The sequence below is a fragment of the Panulirus ornatus genome, chromosome 13 (genome assembly GCF_036320965.1).
Source record: "Panulirus ornatus isolate Po-2019 chromosome 13, ASM3632096v1, whole genome shotgun sequence".
Lineage (NCBI taxonomy): Eukaryota > Metazoa > Arthropoda > Malacostraca > Decapoda > Palinuridae > Panulirus > Panulirus ornatus.
In genome coordinates, this window is record NC_092236.1 from 48,949,956 (window position 1) to 48,973,556 (window position 23,601).

The 23,601-nt window shown below is 42.0% G+C and overlaps 1 protein-coding gene across 1 annotated transcript in view; it reads left to right on the top strand.

The window, feature by feature from the left end:
• The window catches only part of LOC139752849 (uncharacterized), a 257,324-nt gene that overhangs the window by 79,703 nt on the left and 154,020 nt on the right, over positions 1-23,601 (top strand). Inside the window, 3 exon segments of the mRNA XM_071668812.1 lie at positions 5,307-6,114; positions 6,117-6,909; positions 13,528-13,688. Of these exon segments, the coding sequence (XP_071524913.1) occupies positions 5,307-6,114; positions 6,117-6,909; positions 13,528-13,688 (1,762 nt within the window).

The window sequence follows — 23,601 nt, forward strand, 5'->3', positions numbered from 1 at the left end:
GGAAAATGATTTATTTATATATTTATTTTGCTTTGTCGCTGTCTCCCGCATTTGCGAGGTAGCACAAGGAAACAGATGAAAGAAATGGCCCAACCCACCCCCATACACATGTATATACATACACGTCCACACACGCAAACATACATACCCATACATCTCAATGTACACATATATATACACACACAGACACATACATATATACACATGCACACAATTCATACTGTCTGCCTTTATTCATTCCCATCCCCACCTCGCCACACATGGAATAACATCCCCTCCCCCCTCATGTGTGCGAGGTAGCACTAGGAAAAGACAACAAAGGCCCCATTCGTTCACACACACTCTCTTGCTGTCATGCAGTAATGCCCGAAACCACAGCTTCCTTTTCACATCCAGGCCCCACACAACTTTCCATGGTTTACCCCAGACGCTTCACATGCCCTGATTCAATCCATTGACAGCACGTCGACCCCGGTATACCACATCGTTCCAATTCACTCTATTCCTTGCCTGCCTTTCACCCTCCTGTATGTTCAGGCTCCGATCACTCAAAATCTTTTTCACTCCATCTTTCCATCTCCAATTTGGTCTCCCACTTCTCCTCGTTCCTTCCACCTCTGACACATATATCCTCTTGGTCAATCTTTCCTCACTCATTCTCTCCATGTGCCCAAACCATTTCAAAACACCCTCTTCTGCTCTCTCAACCACGCTCTTTTTATTTCTACACGTCTCTCTTACCCTTACATTACTTACTCGATCAAACCACCTCACGCCACATATTGTCCTCAAACATCTCATTTCCAGCACATCCACTCTCCTGCACACAACTCTATCCATAGCCCACGCCTCGCAACCATACAACATTGTTGGAACCACCATTCCTTCATACATAGCCATTTCTGCTTTCGGAGATAATGCTCTCGACTTCCACACATTCTTCAAGGCTCCCAGGATTTTCGCCCCCTCCCCCACCCTATGAATAACCTAATAACCTTGCTCATATTCACATTTACTTTTAACTTTCTTCTTTCACACACTTTACCAAACCAGGAACCTTTCATGGCTTGTAGACTCAAGCATGTTCTCCATAGGAGCATCTTGTATCATTTATGGTGAAGAAGGAAATTTCATGCATTTCAGTATGTGATAGTAGTATTTACTGATGAATAGATATGTTGTGGGAGGCAAGCTGTTAGAAGGAGTGAAAAGTTTTTATCGAGGATGTAAGGCATGTGTACGTGTAGGAAGAGAGGAAAGTGATTGGTTCTCAGTGAATGTAGGTTTGCGGCAGGGGTGTGTGATGTCTCCATGGTTGTTTAATTTGTTTATGGATGGGGTTGTTAGGGAGGTGAATGCAAGAGTTTTGGAAAGAGGGGCAAGTATGAAGTCTGTTGGGGATGAGAGAGCTTGGGAAGTGAGTCAGTTGTTGTTCGCTGATGATACAGCGCTGGTGGCTGATTCATGTGAGAAACTGCAGAAGCTGGTGACTGAGTTTGGTAAAGTGTGTGAAAGAAGAAAGTTAAGAGTAAATGTGAATAAGAGCAAGGTTATTAGGTACAGTAGGGTTGAGGGTCAAGTCAGTTGGGAGGTGAGTTTGAATGGAGAAAAACTGGAGGAAGTGAAGTGTTTTAGATATCTGGGAGTGGATCTGGCAGCGGATGGAACCATGGAAGCGGAAGTGGATCATAGGGTGGGGGAGGGGGCGAAAATTCTGGGAGCCTTGAAGAATGTTTGGAAGTCGAGAACATTATCTCGGAAAGCAAAAATGGGTATGTTTGAAGGAATAGTGGTTCCAACAATGTTGTATGGTTGCGAGGCGTGGGCTATGGATAGAGTTGTGCGCAGGAGGATGGATGTGCTGGAAATGAGATGTTTGAGGACAATGTGTGGTGTGAGGTGGTTTGATCGAGTAAGGAACGTAAGGGTAAGAGAGATGTGTGGAAATAAAAAGAGCGTGGTTGAGAGAGCAGAAGAGGGTGTTTTGAAATGGTTTGGGCACATGGAGAGAATGAGTGAGGAAAGATTGACCAAGAGGATATATGTGTCGGAGGTGGAGGGAACGAGGAGAAGAGGGAGACCAAATTGGAGGTGGAAAGATGGAGTGAAAAAGATTTTGAGTGATCGGGGCCTGAACATGCAGGAGGGTGAAAGGAGGGCAAGGAATAGAGTGAATTGGAGCGATGTGGTATACCGGGGTTGACGTGCTGTGAGTGGATTGAATCAAGGCATGTGAAGCGTCTGGGGTAAACCATGGAAAGCTGTGTAGGTATGTATATTTGCGTGTGTGGACGTATGTATATACATGTGTATGGGGGTGGGTTGGGCCATTTCTTTCGTCTCTTTCCTTGCGCTACCTCGCAAACGCGGGAGACAGCGACAAAGCAAAAAAAAAAAAAAAAAAAATTCACTGTGTGAAAACTGACCTTTAGTAGCTGGAATGTGAGTTTGAATGATCTTGTAAGAGCTGTATTTGTCTGTTTCCTTACCATTCTTTGCTCTGGATAATGAGTAGTGTTGTTTCAAGGTTCGGTAATGTTCCAGTTATGCTCAACTTTTTAAATTCAGTTTGCTTGTGTGACAGAGGTTTCACTTTCTGAATGAGTGCAAACATTGTAGTGTTCATGTATCTGCACTTTTGGATTTAATGTCATCAAGTGTATAGACATGTCTGTCCTCACACGCTATCCTCCACTTACTGCATTTAGAGCTTTGATGTCAAGAATTTCTTGTGTAAAAGTGAATTATAACCCTGCTGAAATGAGTAAGAAGTACTAAGTGACATGAAAAACATAGAAAAGCTCAGTTTAGACATAAAACTGGACATTATAATGAGCGTTTTTGAAGTCCAGTTGATGTTAGTGAAGTCCTTTATTTTTCCTTATGATCATAAGCTTTAATTACTTAATCAACACATGGAACTGAACATATGATAAAATGTGTCCAGAAACATTCCCCAAGATCATAAATCCATTTCATAACAGTAAGTCTGTGGTTAAATTGCCTAAAATGAGTAAGTGCCTTGCACATAGTAGCTGCACTAGTGACATGCACAATATAGAAAAACTTTGTCTGGATGTGTTAAAGAGAGTATTTGAATTTTAACTAATATAGTGAAGCTCTTTATTTTTCCTTATCATAATCTTTAATGTACTTAGATAACATACTCAACAGCATATGCATTCCAAAGTATTGTACCTCGTATTCATAAGAGTGAGTTTGGCAAAGTTGGCTCTATCTAGTTTCCTGTAGACTAACACTTATTAGGAATGCATGTAGTTCATTAAATGTTGAGCTCCTTCACACATATCAGCATAACCCTCCCCAGACTCTGATTGGTAAGGTTTTCATATGTTCTCTTGATTCTTAAAAGGTTTCCTTTACTTCCACAGTAACTGACATTTTCCCATGATCTGCAGGCCCTCCCCACTACCAGTTTAGTTGAAAGTTTTCACAGATTCTTTGGTTTTTAAGAGTTTCCCTTACTTTTACAATACCCTACATAGCCCTCCCCATTACAGAGTCAAAAGGTAGTACTAGGTATCTAAGACACTTTGCTTCCTCCAGCTCTTCTCCATTCATACTCACACCCCAACTAATGTTCCCCTCGACCCTGCTAACCCTAATATCTTTGCATTTTATTCACATTTACTATGAACTTCCTCCTTTCACTCATAGTTTCAAACTCGGTCATTGCCTTCTGCAGTTTCTCATTCGAATCTGCCACCTGTGCTGTATCATCAGCAGATAACTACCGATTCATTTCCCAGGCCTTCTCATCCCCCACAGACTGCATACCCTCCCCTCTCTCCAAGACTCGTGCATTTACTTGCCTCACCGCCCCATCCATAAACAAATTGAACAACCATTGTGACATTACAAGCCCCTGTTGCAGCCCAATCTTCACTTGGAACCATTCACTTTCCTCTCTTCCTTTTCTTACATCGTATAGTCATGCATCTGGAGAAAGCATATGAAAGGGTTGATAGGATGCACTTGTGGAAGGTCTCGAGAATAAATGGTGTGGGAGGAAAGCTGACACAAGCAGTGAAAAGTTTTTGATAAGGATATATGATGTGTGCGAGTAGGAAGAGAGCAGAGTGAATGATTCCAAGTGAGGGTTGGTCTGCAGTAGGGGTTGTCAAAAGACTTGCATCTGTTACAGTGAAGGATTTGTTTGGCAATATAGCACCACTGCCTCTTTTAATGAAAATTTTCTATTTGATACCCCAGGTGCAGAAGAGTTAGTGACAGGCAGTGTCCAAACATAGGAACCTTTTCATTTGTGGCAATGTGTTGCCTTAAAACCCTTCTCAGAAAAGAACTTCTCTCTCTGGATTAAGTAACTTGTTTTGTTGGCCCAACCCATGGTATTCCTAAAAAATATATTTCAGATGATTTGTTTATCTAAATGTTAAGGATTTACCACTTGTGGTGCTTGGGTTGCCACCCTTGAGGCAGATGGACCATAAGATAGCTACTAAGGTGACTTTTTTACCACCTTACTTTATCTCTCTTTGAGAAAGTGTAACTCTAGCCATCCTCCTCCATATTGGTATGCTCTCTAAGGCTTTTAGGACAACCTGATCGTGGAGTGAAATATAAGTCTTGAGGAATGAAAAAGTGTTTCTGTCTGGTGTTGTTCCCCTCAGGCAGTCTTGTGGATTTTTGTTTCCTCGCCTTACCTTACCGTCTCTTTTGTAAAACAATTCTCTGAACCAGTGGCGACCACCATTGGGTTGATGTTCACTTTTAGAATTATGAGGCAACTGGTTAATCCCAGTTTGACTGCTAGTGAGACACTGACATCGTTATCATATAGGGGGTTGCTGCTTGGTCAGTGAGTGGACCCAGCTCGCAGGTTGCTAGCACCACATATGTGATTAGTGAGTGGTGAGGCATTTACTTCACCAGAAGATGGGGCTACAGGTTTCCTACCCTAGGGATCCAAAGATTCAAGTGATTCTGAAAGCCTCATGGGACACTTTCCAGGAAAAACACAGTTTTTATCCTTCAAAACTTGTATTTTTATTTTTTGATATTGGAAATTAATGGCATTTTCATTCTTTCAGAATACTTTGAGCAGAAATAGTATGGGCAGTTTTCTAAATAAAGGAAATTCTTTCTGTAATAGCTTGTATTTCAGCATATGTAATTTATATTTGGTAGTAGGTAAATCTGGCTGCCAGCTATACATACCATAAGCAGATATAAATGTACTGTAATTTTTTATTGGTAGATGTGGCATTGAGCTTGAGATATCTCAAATCATGCATGATATTAATGCTGTGATTAAATTATTACAGGTCTCCAAGAAACACAAAGATATAGAATCATTAAGCAAGGCTGGAGTTCAGGAAGTGCAAGCCAAATACAAATCCTTACATCCTGCCCTCAAAAGTCCTGAAACTTTGCAACTGTACTATCGAAAGTTGGCACAAATTGTACTGCAGCATTATTTACCCATTGAAGTAACACGTTGTGACCTCGTTCTGATCTCTTTAAGAGATCTCTTTGCTCAAAATGTTTTACGGGCCTTTGTGGACCGTCTATGTGATACTCAGTGGCTTAACGTAACACTGGTGGAAATACTCTCAGGAGTGACTGAGGATGCAGTTGATGAAGAAGGGTTACAAAAAGACATGCAGTCAAGGGAGGGAAATTCTCCAACTCAGAGTTCAGGTATAAGATTAATGAGTGAATCCCAAACAGCAAATGAGGAGAAGGTAATTCTTCCCAATGTCCTTGCATCAATAGAAGAGGAAACTTTGTCAGATCTTCAACAGCTGGACTCAGCATGTGGCTCTTCTGCTCAAAATACTGTGCTTAGAGAAAGTTACCCTCCTAAGTCTGATTCTACTAAAGACAAGTGTGAAGACAAGAAATTTGAAAATGCTGAGGCTCTCGTGGAATATGTAAGGAGCTCAAGTTTGGAGAAAAAGGAAAGTAGTGATGATGATGATTATAGAAGTGTGTCTTCAGCCTTAGGCACACTCATATCCACAACTGCAGGACCATTGCTTCCTGATAGCTCCTCTTCTCCCCCATATCAGCCACTCATGTCCAAAATGTGGGAGAGTCCTGTTGAAGACAGGTGTTTTGTTGATATGCCACCCATAAGAAAAAGAAGAATCCTTTCTCACGTAATGTTGTTGAAGGCATGAAAGAGGAGGATTACAAATTGATGTATTTCTCCACTAAAGATGAGAAACGTATGGTGGGTGCCTCCAGTCCAACTTCAGAAAAAGACTGTTGTGTGGTGCCAAAGTTAGAGAATGGTAGTAAAAAGGTTATAGAAATTAGAGTTGAGGATAGTGAAAGTGTACATAGTAAAGATGCTGAAAAGTTATGTAGTATACCAAGTCTAGGGGACATACCCAGAAGTAAGAGCTGTGGAAATCTCATCAACAAAGAAAATGATACGACTCTAAATGTTGAAGTGAAAACATTGCACTCTTCTCTTGGTGAATTAGACAAACCAGAAGAGAAAGAGGACGAGAAAAGTTGGTCAAGAGATGCTTCATTTGGGGTAAGTGAAGATGACAGTGTGGGAAGTAGGAAAGAAAAAGGTCATTTAGTGAAAATGCTTTCTTTTGATAAGAATGATGGAACTGATGAGGCTTCCATAGAAAGTAGTAGACTTCATAATAAAGAAAGTGACATGAGTGAAGAAAGACCAAGTGAGCACTCAGAAAGTTTTCTTGCCAGACAAAGTCGTGTTTCACATGATCCTTTAAGTTCAGAATCAGTACAGACTATTAATGCTGCAACAGAAGGTGAACTTCCAGGTACTGTGGAAGTTTCAAGCTCACCTCCTGATAATAATGCTGGATTTGGATGGGACAATCCAGACCTATCACCCATTTATGAAGAAAGTGAAGACTTGGCATCATCAATTGCAAAATTAAGGTATGACTTGCAGTATATTATTACCTTTGATTAGGAATTCATTTCAATGTTATTGAAAGGGGTGAAAGAACAGAGGTATCATTGATATGTATAGGGCAGTTCCTTGATTATATTCTAAATCATGAGCTGATCTGTAGGTTTTGAAGAAAATTATGAAATTCCGAATGATATTTGTTGATTTTACTAGTGTCAGGTTTTATGATATGGATATGTCCCTCAAAATTTGTTCCTTATTGTCTGTAACAATGTACAGAATCCTTTTTATGTCTCATATGTGCTAAGTCCATTAGCTTATTTTTAATCTCACTCTTTCTCAAATTTTATACTGCATTGAGCTCCTAATTGTTTTGATCCCTGCTCAGATTGTCAGTGTTATACACTAGAAATGGCACTACCAGCTCTTTATCAACCTTATATATGCCTATTCATATTTCTTGCTCCAACTTGTGGTAGAAATGGCATTACCAGTTCTTTATCACCCTCATATATCCATATTCATATTTCTTCCTCCAACTCTGTAATATATCATGTGGATGTGGTCTTTACTCAAAAGGTCTACTCTGCAGAGTATAAACTTGTTTGATAGAGAGTTTTGTTTTTATGTACTTACATTGTTCAGGAGATAAAAATTACAGATTTTATGATGCTTGGGAGTTAAGAAAGATATATTGAGTAGGAGAACTTAGGTAAGTTGCTAGAAGCAATTAAAAGTTTTTACCAAGGATTTATGGCATGTGTACGAGTAGGAAGAGAGGAGAGTGATTGGTTCCCAGTGAATGTCAGTCTGTGGCAGGGGTGCGTGATGTCCATGGTTGTTTAATTTGTTTATGGATGGGGTGGTTAGGGATGTAAATGGAAAGGTTTTGGGGAGAGGGGCAAGTGTGCAGTCTGTTGGACATGAAAGGGCCTGGGAAGTGAGTCAGTTGTTGTTTGCCGATGATACAGTTCTTGTGGCTGATTTGGGTGAGAAACTGTAGAAGGTGGTGACTGAGTATGGAAAAGTGTGTGGAAGGAGAAAGGTGAAAGGCATTGTGAATAAGAGCAAGGTTATTAGGTTTAGTAGGGTTGAGGGACAAGTTGATTGGGATGTAAGTTTGAATGGAGAAAAATTGGAGGAAATGAAGTGTTGGGGAGGCAGCAAAGGTTCTGAGAGTGATAAAGAATGTGTGGAAGGAGAAAACATTATCTTGTAGAGCAAAAATGGGTATGTTTGAAGGAATGATAGTTCCAGCAATATTATATGGTAGCAAGGCATGGACTATAGATAGGGTTGTACAGAGGAGGGTAGAGGTGTTGGAAATGAATATATTTTATATATTTATTATACTTTGTTGCTGCCTCCTGTGTTAGTGAGGTAGCACAAGGAAACAGACGAAAGAATGGCCCCAACCCACCCACATACACACACACATATATATATATGTGTACATATATATATATTTTTTTTTTTTTTTTTTTTTCATACTATTTGCCATTTCCCGCGTTAGCGAGGTAGCATTAAGAACAGAGAACTGGGCCTTAGAGAGAATATCCTCACCTGACCCCCTTCTCTGTTCCCTCTTTTGGAAAATTAAAAAAAACAAGAAAGGGGAGGATTTCCAGCCACCCGCTCCCTCCCCTTTTAGTCGCCTTCTACGACACGCAGGGAATACGTGGGAAGTATTCTTTCTCCCCTATCCCCAGGGATATATATATATATATTTTTTTTTTTTTCATACTATTCGCCATTTCCCGCAATAGCGAGGTAGCGTTAAGAACAGAGGACTGGGCCTTTGAGGGAATATCCTCACCTGGCCCTCTTCTCCCGCGTTTGCGAGGTAGCACAAGGAAACAGACGAAAGAAGTGGCCCAACCCACCCCCATACACATGTATATACATACGTCCACACACGCAAATATACATAGCGACACAGCTTTCCATGGTTTACCCTAGACGCTTCACATGCCCTGATTCAATCCACTGACAGCACGTCAACCCCGGTATACCACATCGATCCAATTCACTCTATTCCTTGCCCTCCTTTCACCCTCCTGCATGTTCAGGCCCCGATCACACAAAATCTTTTTCACTCCATCTTTCCACCTCCAGTTTGGTCTCCCACTTCTCCTCGTTCCCTCCACCTCCGACACATATATCCTCTTGATCAATCTTTCCTCACTCATTCTCTTCATGTGCCCAAACAATTTCAAAACACCCTCTTCTGCTCTCTCAACCACGCTCTTTTTATTTCCACACATCTCTCTTACCCTTACGTTACTTACTCGATCAAACCACCTCACACCACACATTGTCCTCAAACATCTCATTTCCAGCACATCCACCCTCCTGCGCACAACTCTATCCATAGCCCACGCCTCGCAACCATACAACATTGTTGGAACCACTATTCCTTCAAACATACCCATTTTTGCTTTCCGAGATAACGTTCTCGACTTCCACACATTCGTCAAGGCTCCCAGGATTTTCGCACCCTCCCCCACCCTATGATCCACTTCCGCTTCCATGGTTCCATCCGCTGCCAGATCCACTCCCAGATATCTAAAACACTTTACTTCCTCCAGTTTTTCTCCATTCAAACTTACCTCCCAATTGACTTGACCCTCAACCCTACTGTACTTAATAACCTTGCTCTTATTCACATTTACTCTTAACTTTCTTCTTTCACACACTTTACCAAACTCAGTCACCAGCTTCTGCAGTTTCTCACCCAAATCAACCACCAGCGCTGCATCATCAGCGAATAACAACTGACTCGCTTCCCAAGCTCTCTCATCCACAACAGACTGCATACTTGCCCCTCTCTCCAAAACTCTTGCATTCACCTCCCTAACAACCCCATCCATAAACAAATTAAACAACCGTGGAGACATCACGCACTCCTGCCACAAACCAACATTCACTGAGAACCAATCACTTTCCTCTCTTCCTACACGTACACATGCCTTACATCCTCGATAAAAACTTTTCACTGCTTCTAACAACATGCCTTCCACATCATATATTCTTAATACCTTCCACAGAGCATCTCTATCAACTCAGTCATATGCCTTCTCCAGATCCATAAATGCTACATACAAATCCATTTGCTTTTCCAAGTATTTCTCATATACATTCTTCAAAGCAAAACCTGATCTACACATCATCTACCACTTCTGAAACCATACTGCTCTTCCCCAATCTGATCCTCTGTACATGCCGTCACCCTTTCAGTCAATACCCTCCTATATAATTTCCCAGAAATACTCAACAAACTTATACCTCTGTAATTTGAGCACTCACCTTTATCCCCTTTGCCTTTGTACAATGACACTATGCATTCATTCCGCCAATCCTCAGGCACCTCACCATGAGTCATACATACATTAGATATCCTTACCAACCAGTCGACAACACAGTCACCCCCTTTTTTACTAAATTCCAAGTAGTTGGAAATGAAATGTTTGAGAATATGTGGTGTGAGGTGGTTTGATCAAGTAATGAAATGGTAAGGGAGATGTGTGAAAATAAAAAGAATGTGGTTGAGAGAGCAGATGATGGTGTGTTGATTTGGTTTCGACATATGGAGAGAATGAGTAACGAAAGATCAACATAGTGGATATATGTGTCAGAGGTGGAGAGAAGAAGGAGAAGCAGGAGACCAAATTGGAGGTGGAAGGATGGAGTGAAAATGATTTTGAGCAATCGGGGCCTGAACATACAGAAGGATGAGAGGCATGCAAGGAATAGAGTTAATTGGAATGATGTGGTGTATCCGGGTCGACGAGCTGTTAGTGGACTGTACCAGGGGATATGAAGTGCCTGGGGTAGACCATGGAAAGGTCTGTAGGGCCTGGATATGGATAGAGAACTGTGATTTAGGTGCATTGCACTTGACAGCGAGAGCTTGAGAGTGTGAATGTATGTGGCATTTTATGAGTATGTATTTATGTATATATTAATATGTCTGTGTATGTGTATGTATGTGTATATGTTGATATGTATATGTGTATATATGGGCTTGTATGTATATATATGTACCTATGAGTGGATAGGCCATTCTTTGTCTGTTTTCTGGCATTACCTCCCTGACACAGGAAAGAGTGATAAGTATGATATTATTGAAAATATATATATATATTTATATATTTATTTATTTTGCTTTGTCGCTGTCTCCCGCGTTAGCGAGGTAGCGCAAGGAAGCTGACGAAAGAATGGCCAAACCCACCCACATACACATGTATATACATAGACGTCCACACATGCAAATATACATACCTAGATATCTCAACGTATACATATATATATACACACACAGACATATACATATATACACCTGTACATAATTCATACTGTCTGCCTTTATTCATTCCCATCGCCACCTCGCCACACATGAAATAACAACCTCCTCCCCCCTCATGTGTGTGAGGTAGCTCAAGGAAAAGACAACAAAGGCCCCATTTGTTCACACTCAGTCTCTAGCTGTCGTGTAAAAATGCACGAAAACCACAGCTCCCTTTCCACATCCAGGCCCCACAGAACTTTCCATGGTTTACCCCAGACGCTTCACATGCCCTGGTTCAATCCAATGACAGCACGTCAACCCCAGTATACCAGATCATTCCACTTCACTCTATTCCTTGCACGCCTTTTCTCCCTCCTGCATGTTCAGGCCCCGATCACTCAAAATCTTTTTCATTCCATCTTTCCACCTCTAATTTGGTCTCCCACTTCTCATTGTTCCCTCCACCTCTGACACATATATCCTCTTGGTCAATCTTCCCTCACTCATTCTCTCCATGTGACCAAACCATTTCAAAACACCCTCTTCTGCTCTCTCAACCACACTCTTTTTATTTCCACACATCTCTCTTACTCTTGCATTACTTACTTGATCAAACCACCTCACACCACATGTTGTCCTCAAACATCTCATTTCCAGCACATCCACCCTCCTACGCACAACTCTATCCATAGCCCACGCCTCGCAGCAATACAACATTGTTGGAACCACTGTTCCTTCAAACATACCCATTTTTGCTTTCGGAGATAATGTTCTCGACTTCCAAACATTTTTCAAGGCTCCCAGAATTTTCGCCCCCTCCATCTCTCTTACCCTTACATTACTTACTTGATCAAACCACCTCACACCACATATTGTCCTCAAACATCTCATTTCCAGCACATCCACCCTCCTACGCACAACTCTATCCATAGTCCACGCCTTGCAGCCATACAACATTGTTGGAACCACTATTCCTTCAAACATACCCATTTTTGCTTTCCGAGATAATGTTCTCGACTTCCAAACATTTTTCAAGGCTCCCAGAATTTTCGCCCCCTCCCCCACCCTATGATTCACTTCTGCTTCCATGGTTCCATCCGCTGCCAGATCCACTCCCAGATATCTAAAACACTTTACTTCCTCCAGTTTTTCTCCATTCAAATTTACCTCCCAATTGACTTGACCCTCAACCCTACTGTACCTAATAACCTTGCTCTTATTCACATTTACTCTTAACTTTCTTCTTTCACACACTTTGCCAAACTCAGTCACCAGCTTCTGCAGTTTCTCACATGAATCAGCCACCAGCACTGTATCATCAGCGAACAACAACTGACTCACTTCCCAGCTCTCTCATCCCCAACAGACTGCATACTTGCCTCTCTTTCCAAAACTCTTGCATTCACCTCCCTAACAACCCCATCCATAAACAAATTAAACAACCATGGAGACGTCACACACCCCTGCTGCAAACCTACATTCACAGAGAACCAATCACTTTCCTCTCTTCCTACACGTACACATACCTTACATCCTCGATAAAAACTTTTCACTGCTTCTAACTACTTGCTTCCCACACCATATATTCTTAATACCTTCCACAGAGCATCTCTATCAACTCTATCATATGCCTTCTCCACATCCATAAATGCTACATACAAATCCATTTGCTTTTCTAAGTATTTCTCACATACATTCTTCAAAGCAAACACCTGATCCACACATCCTCTACCACTTCTGAAACCACACTGCTCTTCCCCAATCTGATGCTCTGTACATGCCTTCACCCTCTCAGTCAATACCCTCCCATATAATTTACCAGGAATACTCAACAAACTTATACCTCTGTAATTTGAGCACTCACTCTTATCCCCTTTGCCTTTGTACAATGGCACTATGCACGCATTCCGCCAATCCTCAGGCACCTCACCATGAGTCATACATACATTAGATAACCTTACCAACCAGTCAACAATACAGTCACCCCCTTTTTTAATAAATTCCACTGCAATACCATCCAAACCTGCTGCCTTGCTGGCTTTCATCTTCCGCAAAGCTTTTACTACCTCTTCTCTGTTTACCAAATCATTTTCCCTAACCCTTACAAGGATAAATAATTTTTGTGTACACTCAGCGCAGCTATTCAGTAGCTGATAGAATACGAAAAGTTTTGGCTTCTGAATTGTTTAGTGTTGGAAATGATTCAAGCTACAACATTTTACATTAGGTGCTTCTCATTTTGATAAGAAATAAGGAATGTTTAATAGTGTACTTTTACTTCCAGGACATTATTTACAGCTTGTGCTCTCCATTTTGATGAGAAAAAGGAATGTTAAGAGTGTATTTTTACTTCCAGGTCATTACTGACTGAGAGGGAGAGCCAGCATAGCCTTGGAAGCTTAAGTTCACATGGATCAAGTGAAAGTGAACCCAAATCTGCACAGTCTGACCCAGGGCGATATAATTTAGAAAAGTCTCGTTTCACCTTCACTCATAAAGACAGCTCAGGCTCCTTGGGTTAGTTGATCTATTGTTAATGATGAAACAAGAGGGGTTGTTGCTTGTAGCATGGGTAGAATAGTGTATAGGGTACCTGCTTTTTCAAAACAAGCATTTCTTAAGTTTGGCTCAGAAAAGTAGTCTTCCAAATTTCACTTCACTTGTGTGGATAGTTTATATAAATATGAACCAGTTGTGAAAAGTGAACATGATATTCTATCTATCTATCTATCTATATCTCTGATGCCCGTACCCTTTGGGAACTCCCTCATGGTGGTAGCTATGGCAAAAGTCTCCATAACTGTTGAACACCAGTACCACTTCTCAGCCTTTAGTGCCTCCTTAACAGGCCACTGGCACAGGGCAGTTGTAGCACACTGTTTTCAGAGGCTTCTTCCTGATGTTTCTATCAGCTATCTCTTCCTAATGTGTTTACCTAATGTTCATACTTACTTCTTCCTAATGTTTCTACTGGATGCTCTTGTCTAAAGTTCCTACCCAATACTTCTACATATTGCTTGAACCATTTTGCCAAAATGCAGGGCCGGCACATAGTGCTCACAACAGCTAAAGTTATGAAGAATGAGTTGTGTCATTTAAAAGTTTTCAAGTGTTATATGTGATAAGGAGAGATTTTATGTTTGTGGACAGAATGCCAGCATTTCACATGTGGGTGAGGCAGAAAAGAAAGATTACCTGGGTCAAAGGAGTGCAACCTGAAATGCTGGCTCACTAGAAAGCCAGCTTAGGAGATATTAGCCTGGATTGATTTCTTCTCTTGCTTCACTTTCATTCATTCATTTCAGTACTCTTAACCCTTTGGATTAACATGATATGTAGTGTCTTGCTAAGTATCTGAAACATCCAAAACACCTCACAGTCAGTGCTAACCCACAGAGATGCAACCCCTCACCTGTGGCTAGAAGTTCTTTTATTATTAGTATTATTATTGTTATTATACATAATTGCTGTTTCCTGCATCAGCGAGGTAGCACCAGGAAACAGACGAAGAATGGACCTTCCATTCATATACACATTTTTTTTTTTTTTTTTTTTTTTTTTTTTTTATACTTTGTCGCTGTCTCCCGCGTCTGCGAGGTAGCGCAAGGAAACAGACGAAAGAAATGGCCCAACCCCCCCCCCATACACATGTACATACACATGTCCACACACGTGTATACATACCTACACAGCTTTCCATGGTCCACCCCAGACGCCTCACATGCCTTGATTCACTCCACTGACAGCACGTCAACCCCTGTATACCACATCGCTCCAATTCACTCTATTCCTTGCCCTCCTTACACCCTCCTGCATGTTCAGGCCCCGATCACACAAAATCTTTTTCACTCCATCTTTCCACCTCCAATTTGGTCTCCCTCTTCTCCTCGTTCCCTCCACCTCCGACACATATATCCTCTTGGTCAATCTTTCCTCACTCATTCTCTCCATGTGCCCAAACCATTTCAAAACACCCTCTTCTGCTCTCTCAACCACGCTCTTTTTATTTCCACACATCTCTCTTACCCTTACGTTACTTACTCGATCAAACCACCTCACACCACACATTGTCCTCAAACATCTCATTTCCAGCACATCCATCCTCCTGCGCACAACTCTATCCATAGCCCACGCCTCGCAACCATACAACATTGTTGGAACCACTATTCCTTCAAACATACTCATTTTTGCTTTCCGAGATAATGTTCTCGACTTCCACACATTTTTCAAGGCTCCCAAAATTTTCGCCCCCTCCCCCACCCTATGATCCACTTCCGCTTCCATGGTTCCATCCGCTGACAGATCCACTCCCAGATATCTAAAACACTTCACTTCCTCCAGTTTTTCTCCATTCAAACTTACCTCCCAATTGACTTGACCCTCAACCCTACTGTACCTAATAACCTTGCTCTTATTCACATTTACTCTTAACTTTCTTCTTCCACACACTTTACCAAACTCAGTCACCAGCTTCTGCAGTTTCTCACATGAATCAGCCACCAGCGCTGTATCATCAGCGAACAACAACTGACTCACTTCCCAGGCTCTCTCATCCCCAACAGACTTCATACTTGCCCCTCTTTCCAGGACTCTTGCATTCACCTCCCTAACAACCCCATCCATAAACAAATTAAACAACCATGGAGACATCACACACCCCTGCCGCAATCCTACATTCACATATATACATATATACATATATACACATATATGTACATAAATGCACATATACATACACATACACGGACATTATAAACATACACATGTACATTGTCATACTTTCTTGCCTTTGTGCATTCCTGTTACTACCCCGCCCCACAGAAAAACAGCATCGCTACCCCTAGCTTCTGCAAGGTAGCTCCAGGAATACAGACAAAGAGGCCACATTCATTCACACTCATTCTCTAGCTGTCATGTGTAATGCACCAAAACCACAGCTCCCTATCCATATCCAGGCCCCACAGACCTTTCCATGGTTTACCCCATATGCTTCACATGCCCTGGTTCAGTCCATTGACAGCATGTCGACCCCAATATACCACATCTTTCCAATTCACTCTATTCTTTGAATGCATCTCACCCTCCTGTATGTTCAGGCCCCGATCACTCAAAATCTTTTTCACTCCATTCTTCCACCCCCAGTTTGGTCTCCCACTTCTTGTTCCCTCCACCTCTGACACATGAATCCTCTTTGTCAATCTTCCCTCGCTCATTCTCTCCATATGTCCAAAACATTTCAGCACACCCTCCTCTGCTCTCTCAACCATACTCTTTCTATTTCAAATACGCACATCTCTCTTACCCTTTCATTTCTTACTTGATCAAACAACCTCAAACCACATATTATTCTCAAACATTTTATTTCCAACACATCCACCCTCCTTCTTACAACCTTATCTATAGCCCATACCGTGCAACCATATACCATTGTTGAAACTATTATTCCTTTAAACATACCCATTTTTGTTCTCCGAGATAGCGTTCTCTCCTTCCACACATTCTTCATCGCTCTCAGAATCTTCACCCCCTCCCCCAACCTGTGACTTGCTTCCACTTCCATGGTTCCATCCGCTGCCAAGTCCACTCCCAGATATCTAGAACACTTCACTTCCTCCAATTTTTCTCCGTTCAAACTTATATCTGAATTAACTTGCTCCTCAACCCTACTGAACCAAATATCCTTGCTTTTATTCACATTTACTCTCAACTTTCTCCTTTCACACACTTCCAAACTCAGTCACCAACCTCTGCAGTTTCTCACACAAATCAGCCACTAGAGCTGTATCATTGGCAAACAGCAACTGACTCGCTTCCCAGGCCCTCTCATCCACAAAAGACTGCATACTGACCCCTCTCCCCAAAACTCTTGCATTTACCTCCCTAACCACCCCATCCATAAACAAATTATACAACTGTGGGGACATCACACACCCTTGCCGCAGATCGACATATACTGGGAACCAGTCATTCTCCTCTCTTCCTACTCATACAGATGCCTTACATCCTTGGTAAAAACTTTTCATTGCTTGTAGCAACTTACTTCCCACCCCATATACTTTTCAAACCTTTCACAAAACATCTCTGTCAACCTTAACATATGCCTTCTCTAGATTCATAAGTGCTACATGCAAATCCATTTGTTTTTCTAAGCATTTCTTGCATACATTCTTCAAAGCAAACACCTGATCCACACATCCTCTACCACTTCTGAAACCACACTGCTCTTCCCCAATCTGATGCTCTGTACATGCCTTCACCCTCTCAATCAATACCCTCCCATATAATTTCCCAGGAATACTCAACAAACTTGTACCTCTGTAGTTTGAACACTCGCCTTTATCCCCTTTAACTTTGTACAATGGCACTATGCATGCTTTCTACCAATCCTCAAGCACTTCACCATGATCCATATATACATCAAATATCCTTAACAACCAATCACCAACCCAAGGCACCCCCTTTTATAATAGATTCCACTGCAATACCATCCATACCCGCTGCCTAACCAGATTTCATCTTCCCAAAGCTTTCACTACCTCTTCTCTCTTCACCAAATCATTCTCCCTGACCCTCTCTTTGTACACCACCCTAACCAAAGCACTCTATATCTGCCATTCTATCATCAAACACATTCAGCAAACCTTCAAAATACTCACTCCATCTCCTCACTCCATAACTATCTGTTATCATTTCCCCACTTGCTCCCTTCACAAATATACCCATTTGTTCTCTTGTCTTATGCACATTATTTACCTCCTTCCAAAACATCTTTTTAGTCTCCCTGAAATTTATTGATACTCTCACCTCAACTCTCATATGCCCTCTTTTTCAATTCTTGCACCTTTCTCTTGACCTCGTGCCGCTTTCTTTTATGCATCTCCCAGTCATTTACACCACTCCCTTACAAATATTGTCCAATTGCCTCTCTTTTCTCTTTCACTGACAATCTTACTTCATCCCACCACTCTATCCTTTTTGATCTGCCCACCTCTCACCTTTCTCCTACCACTTGCATCTTTTGTGCAAGCCATCACTGCTTCCCTAAATACATCCTATTCCTCACCCACTCCCCTGACATCATTTGCTCTCACCTTTTGCCATTCTGCTTTCAATCTCTTCTGGTACTTCTTCACACAAGTCTCCTTTCCAGGGTCACTTACTCTCACCACTCTCTTCTTCCCAACATTCTCTCTCCTTTTCTAAAAGCCTCTACAAATCTTCACCTTCTTCTCCACAAGATAGTGATCATACATCCCTCCAGCTGCCCCTCTCAGCATATTAACATCCAAAAGTCTTTCTTTTACATGCCTATCAATTAACATGTCCAGTAATGCCATTTGACCATCTCTCCTACTCACATACATATATTTATTATACTTAATTGCTGTTTCCCGCATCTGCGAGGTAGCCCAAGGAAACAGACAAAGAATGGGCCAATCCCTTATATACACATGTATATATGCATAAATGCCCATAAATGCTCTTATACATACATATACATTTCAACGTATACATACATATACACAGACACATACATATATACTATAATTTTTTATAATTTTGCTTTGTCGCTGTCTCCCGCGTTAGCGAGGTAGCACAAGGAAACAGACGAAAGAATGGCCCAACCCACCCACATACACATGTATATACATACACGTCCACACACGCAAATATACATACCTATACATCTCAATGTACACATATATATACACACACAGACATATACATATATACACATGTACATAATTCATACTGTCTGCCTTTATTTATTCCCATCGCCACCTCGCCACACATGGAATGACAACCCCCTCTCCCCTCATGTGTGCGAGGTAGCGCTAGGAAAAGAACAGAGGCCCCATTTGTTCACACTCAGTCTCTAGCTGTCATGTAATAATGCACCGAAACCACAGCTCCCTTTCCACATCCAGGCCCTACAGAACTTTTCATGGTTTACCCCAGACGCTTCACATGCCCTGATTCAATCCATTGACAGCACATCGACCCCGGTATACCACATCGTTCCAATTCACTCTATTCCTTGCACGCCTTTCACCCTCCTGCATGTTCAGGCCCCGATCACTCAAAATCTTTTTCACTCCATCTTTCCACCTCCAATTTGGTCTCCCACTTCTCCTCGTTCCCTCCACCTCTGACACATATATCCTCTTTGTCAATCTTTCCTCACTTATTCTCTCCATGTGACCGAACCATTTCAAAACACCCTCTTCTGCTCTCTCAACCACACTCTTTTTGTTTCCACACATCTCTCTTACCGTTACATTACTTACTCGATCAAACCACCTCACACCACACATTGTTCTCAAACATCTCATTTCCAGCACATCCATCCTCCTGCGCACAACTATCCATAGCCCACGCCTCACAACCATACAACACTGTTGGAACCACTATTCCTTCAAACATACCCATTTTTGCTTTCCAAGATAATGTTCTCGACTTACAAACATTCTTCAAGGCTCCCAGAATTTTCGCCCCCTCCCCCACCCTATGATTCACTTCCGCTTCCATGGTTCCATCCGCTGCCAAATCCACTCCCAGGTATCTAAAACACTTTACATCCTCCAGTTTTTCTCCATTCAAATTTACCTCCCAGTTGACTTGACCCTCAACCCTACTGTACCTAATAACCTTGCTCTTATTCACATTTACTCTTAACTTTCTTCTTTCACACACTTTTCCAAACTCAGTCACCAGCTTCTGTGGTTTCTCACATGAATCAGCCACCAGCGCTGTATCATCAGCGAACAACAACTGACTCACTTCCCAAGCTCTCTCATCCACAACAGACTTCATACTTGCCTCTCTGTCCAAAACTCTTGCATTCACCTCCCTAACAACCCCATCCATAAACCAATTAAACAACCATGGAGACATCACACACCCCTCCCGCAAACCTACATTCACTGAGAATCAATCACTTTCCTCTCTTCCTACACGTACACATGCATTACATCCTCGATAAAAACTTTTCACTGCTTCTAACAACTTGCCTCCCACAACATATATTCTTAATACCTTCCACAGAGCATCTCTATCAACTCTTATCATATGCCTTCTCCAGATCTATAAATGCTACATACAAATCCATTTGCTTTTCTAAGTATTTCTCACATACATTCTTCAAAGCAAACACCTGATCCACACATCCTCTACCACCTGTGAAACCACACTGCTCTTCCCCAATCTCATGCTCTGTACATGCCATCACCCTCTCAGTCAATACCCTCCCATATAATTTACTAGGAATACTCAACAAGCTTATACCTCTGTAATTTGAGCCTTCACTCTTATCCCCTTTGCCTTTGTACAGTGGCACTATTCAGGCATTCCGCCAATCCTCAGGCACCTCACCATGAGTCATACATACATTAAATAACCTTACCAACCAGTCAACAATACAGTCACCCCCTTTTTTAAGAAATTCCACTGCAATACCATCCAAACCTGCTGCCTTGCCGGCTTTCATCTTCCGCAAAGCTTTTACTACCTCTTCTCTGTTTACCAAATCATTTTCCCTAACCCTCTCACTTTGCACACCACCTCGACCAAAACACCCTGTATCTGCCACTCTATCATCAAACACATTCAACAAACCTTCAAAATACTCACTCCATCTCCTTCTCACATCACCACTACTTGTTATTACCTCCCCAATGGTGCCCTTCACTGAAGTTCCCATTTGCTCCCTTGTCTTACGCACTTTATTTACCTCCTTCCAAAACATCTTTTTATTCTCCCTAAAATTTAATGATACTCTGTCACCCCAATTCTCATTTGCCCTTTTTTTCACCTCTTGCACCTTTCTCTTGACCTCCTGCCTCTTTCTTTTATACCTTTCCCACGCATTTGCATTTTTTCCCTGCAAAAATCGTTCAAATGCCTCTCTCTTCTCTTTCACTAACAATCTTACTTCTTCATCCCACCACTCACTACCCTTTCTGATCAACCCACCTCCCATGCTTTTCATGCCACAAGCATCTGTTGCGCAAGCCATCACTGATTCCCTAAATACATCCCATTCCTCCCCCACTCCCCTTACCTCCTTTGTTCTCACCTTTTTCCATTCTGTACTCAGTCTCTCCTGGTACTTCCTCACACAAGTCTCCTTCCCAAGCTCACTTACTCTCACCACTCTCTTCACCCCAACATTCTCTCTTCTCTTCTGAAAACCCCTACAAATCTTCACCTTCGCCTCCACAAGATAATGATCAGACATCCCTCCAGTTCCACCTCTCAGCACATTAACATCCAAAAGTCTCTCTTTCGTGCGCCTATCAATTAACACATAATCCAATAATGCTCTCTGGCCATCTCTCCTACTTACATATGCATACTTATGTATATCTCTCTTTTTAAACCCGGTATTCCCAATCACCAGTCCTTTTTCAGCACATAAATGTACAAGCTCTTCACCATTTCCATTTACAACACTGAACACCCCATGTACACCAATTAACCCTCAACTGCCACATTACTCACCTTTGCATTCAAATCACCCATCACTATAACCCAGTCTTGTGCATCAAAACCACTAACACACTCATTCAGCTGCTCCCAAAACACTTGCCTCTCATGATCTTTCTTCTCATGCCCAGGTGCATATGCACCAATAATCACCCATCTCTCTCCATCAACTTTCAGTTTTACCCATATCAATCAAGAATTTACTTTCTTAAACTCTATTATATACTCCCACAACTCCTGTTTCAGGAGTACTGCTACTCCTTCCCTTACTCTTGTCCTCTCACTAACCCCTGACTTTACTCCCAAAACATTCCCAAACCACTCTTCCCCTTTACCCTAGAGCTTCGTTTCACTCAGAGCCAAAACATCCAGGTTCCTTTCCTCAAACATACTACCTGTCTCTCCTTTTTTCTCATCTTGGTTACATCCACACACATTTAGACACCCCAATCTGAGCCTTCGAGGAGGATGAGCATTCCCCGCGTGACTCCTTCTTCTGTTTCCCCTTTTAGAAAGTCAAAATACAGGGAGGGGAGGGATTCTGGCCCCCCGCTCCCGTCCCCTTTAGTCGCCTTCTGCGACATGTGAGGAATGCATGGGAAGTATTCTTTCTCCCCTATCCCCAGGGATACATATATACACATGTACATATTCGTTCTTGCTGCCTTCATCCATTCCTGTCGCCACACCTCCACACAGGAAACAGCATCTCCACCTCCAGTGAGGTAGCACCAGGAAAAGACAGAAAGGCCACATTTGTTCACACTAAGTCTCTACCTGTCATGTGTAATGCACCGAAACCACAGCTCCCTTTTCACATCCAGGCCCCACAGACCTTTCCATGGTTCACCCTAAATGCTTCACATGCCCTGGTTCAATCCATTGACAGCACATTGACCCTGGTATACCACATCATTCCAGTTCACTCTATTCCTTGGACACCTTCCACCCTCCTGTATGTTTAGGCCCCGATTGCTCAAAATCTTTCACTCCATCCTTCCTCCTCCAATTTGGTTTCCTGCTTCTCCTTGTTCCCTCTACCTCAGACACATATATCCTCTTTGTCAATCTTTCCTTACTCATTCTCGCCATGTGTCCAAACCATTTCAACACACCCCCTGCTCTCTCAACCACACTTTTTTTTATTACCACTCATCCATTTTACCCTTTCATTACTTACTTGATCAAACCACCTCACACCACATACTGTCCTCAGACATATCATTTCCAACACATCCACCCTCCTCCACACAACCTTATCTATAGCCCATGCCTTGCAGCCATATAACATTGTTGGAACCACTATTCCTTCAAACACACATTTTTGCTCCAAGATAACATTCTCGCCTTCCACACATTCTTCAACGCTCCCAGAACCTTCGCCCCCTCCCCCACCCTGTGACTCACTTCCGTTTCCATGGTTCCATCTGCTCTTCTCCCTTCCTACTCGTAAAGTACACATGCCTTACATCCTTGGTAAAAAGCTTTTCACTGCCTCCAGGAACTTCCCTCCTGCACCATATACTCTTAAAACCTTTCACGGAGCATCTCTATCAACCCTGTCATATGTCTTCAACAGATCTATAAGTGCTACATACAAATCCATCTGTTTTTCTAAGTATGTCTCACATACATTCTTCAAAGCAAACAACTGATCCACACATCTACCACTTCTGAAACCACACTGCTCTTCCCCAATTTGATGCTCTATACATGCCTCTACCCTCTTGATCAATACCCTCCCATATAATTTCGCAGGAATACTTAACAAACTTATGCCTCTGTAATCCAAACACTCCCTTTGAATAATGGCACTATGCATGCATTCTGCCAATCCTCAGGCACTGCACCATGATCCATACATACATTAAATATTCTTACCAACCAATCAAAAACACAGTCACCCTCTTTTTTGATAAATTCCACTGCAATACCATCCAAACCT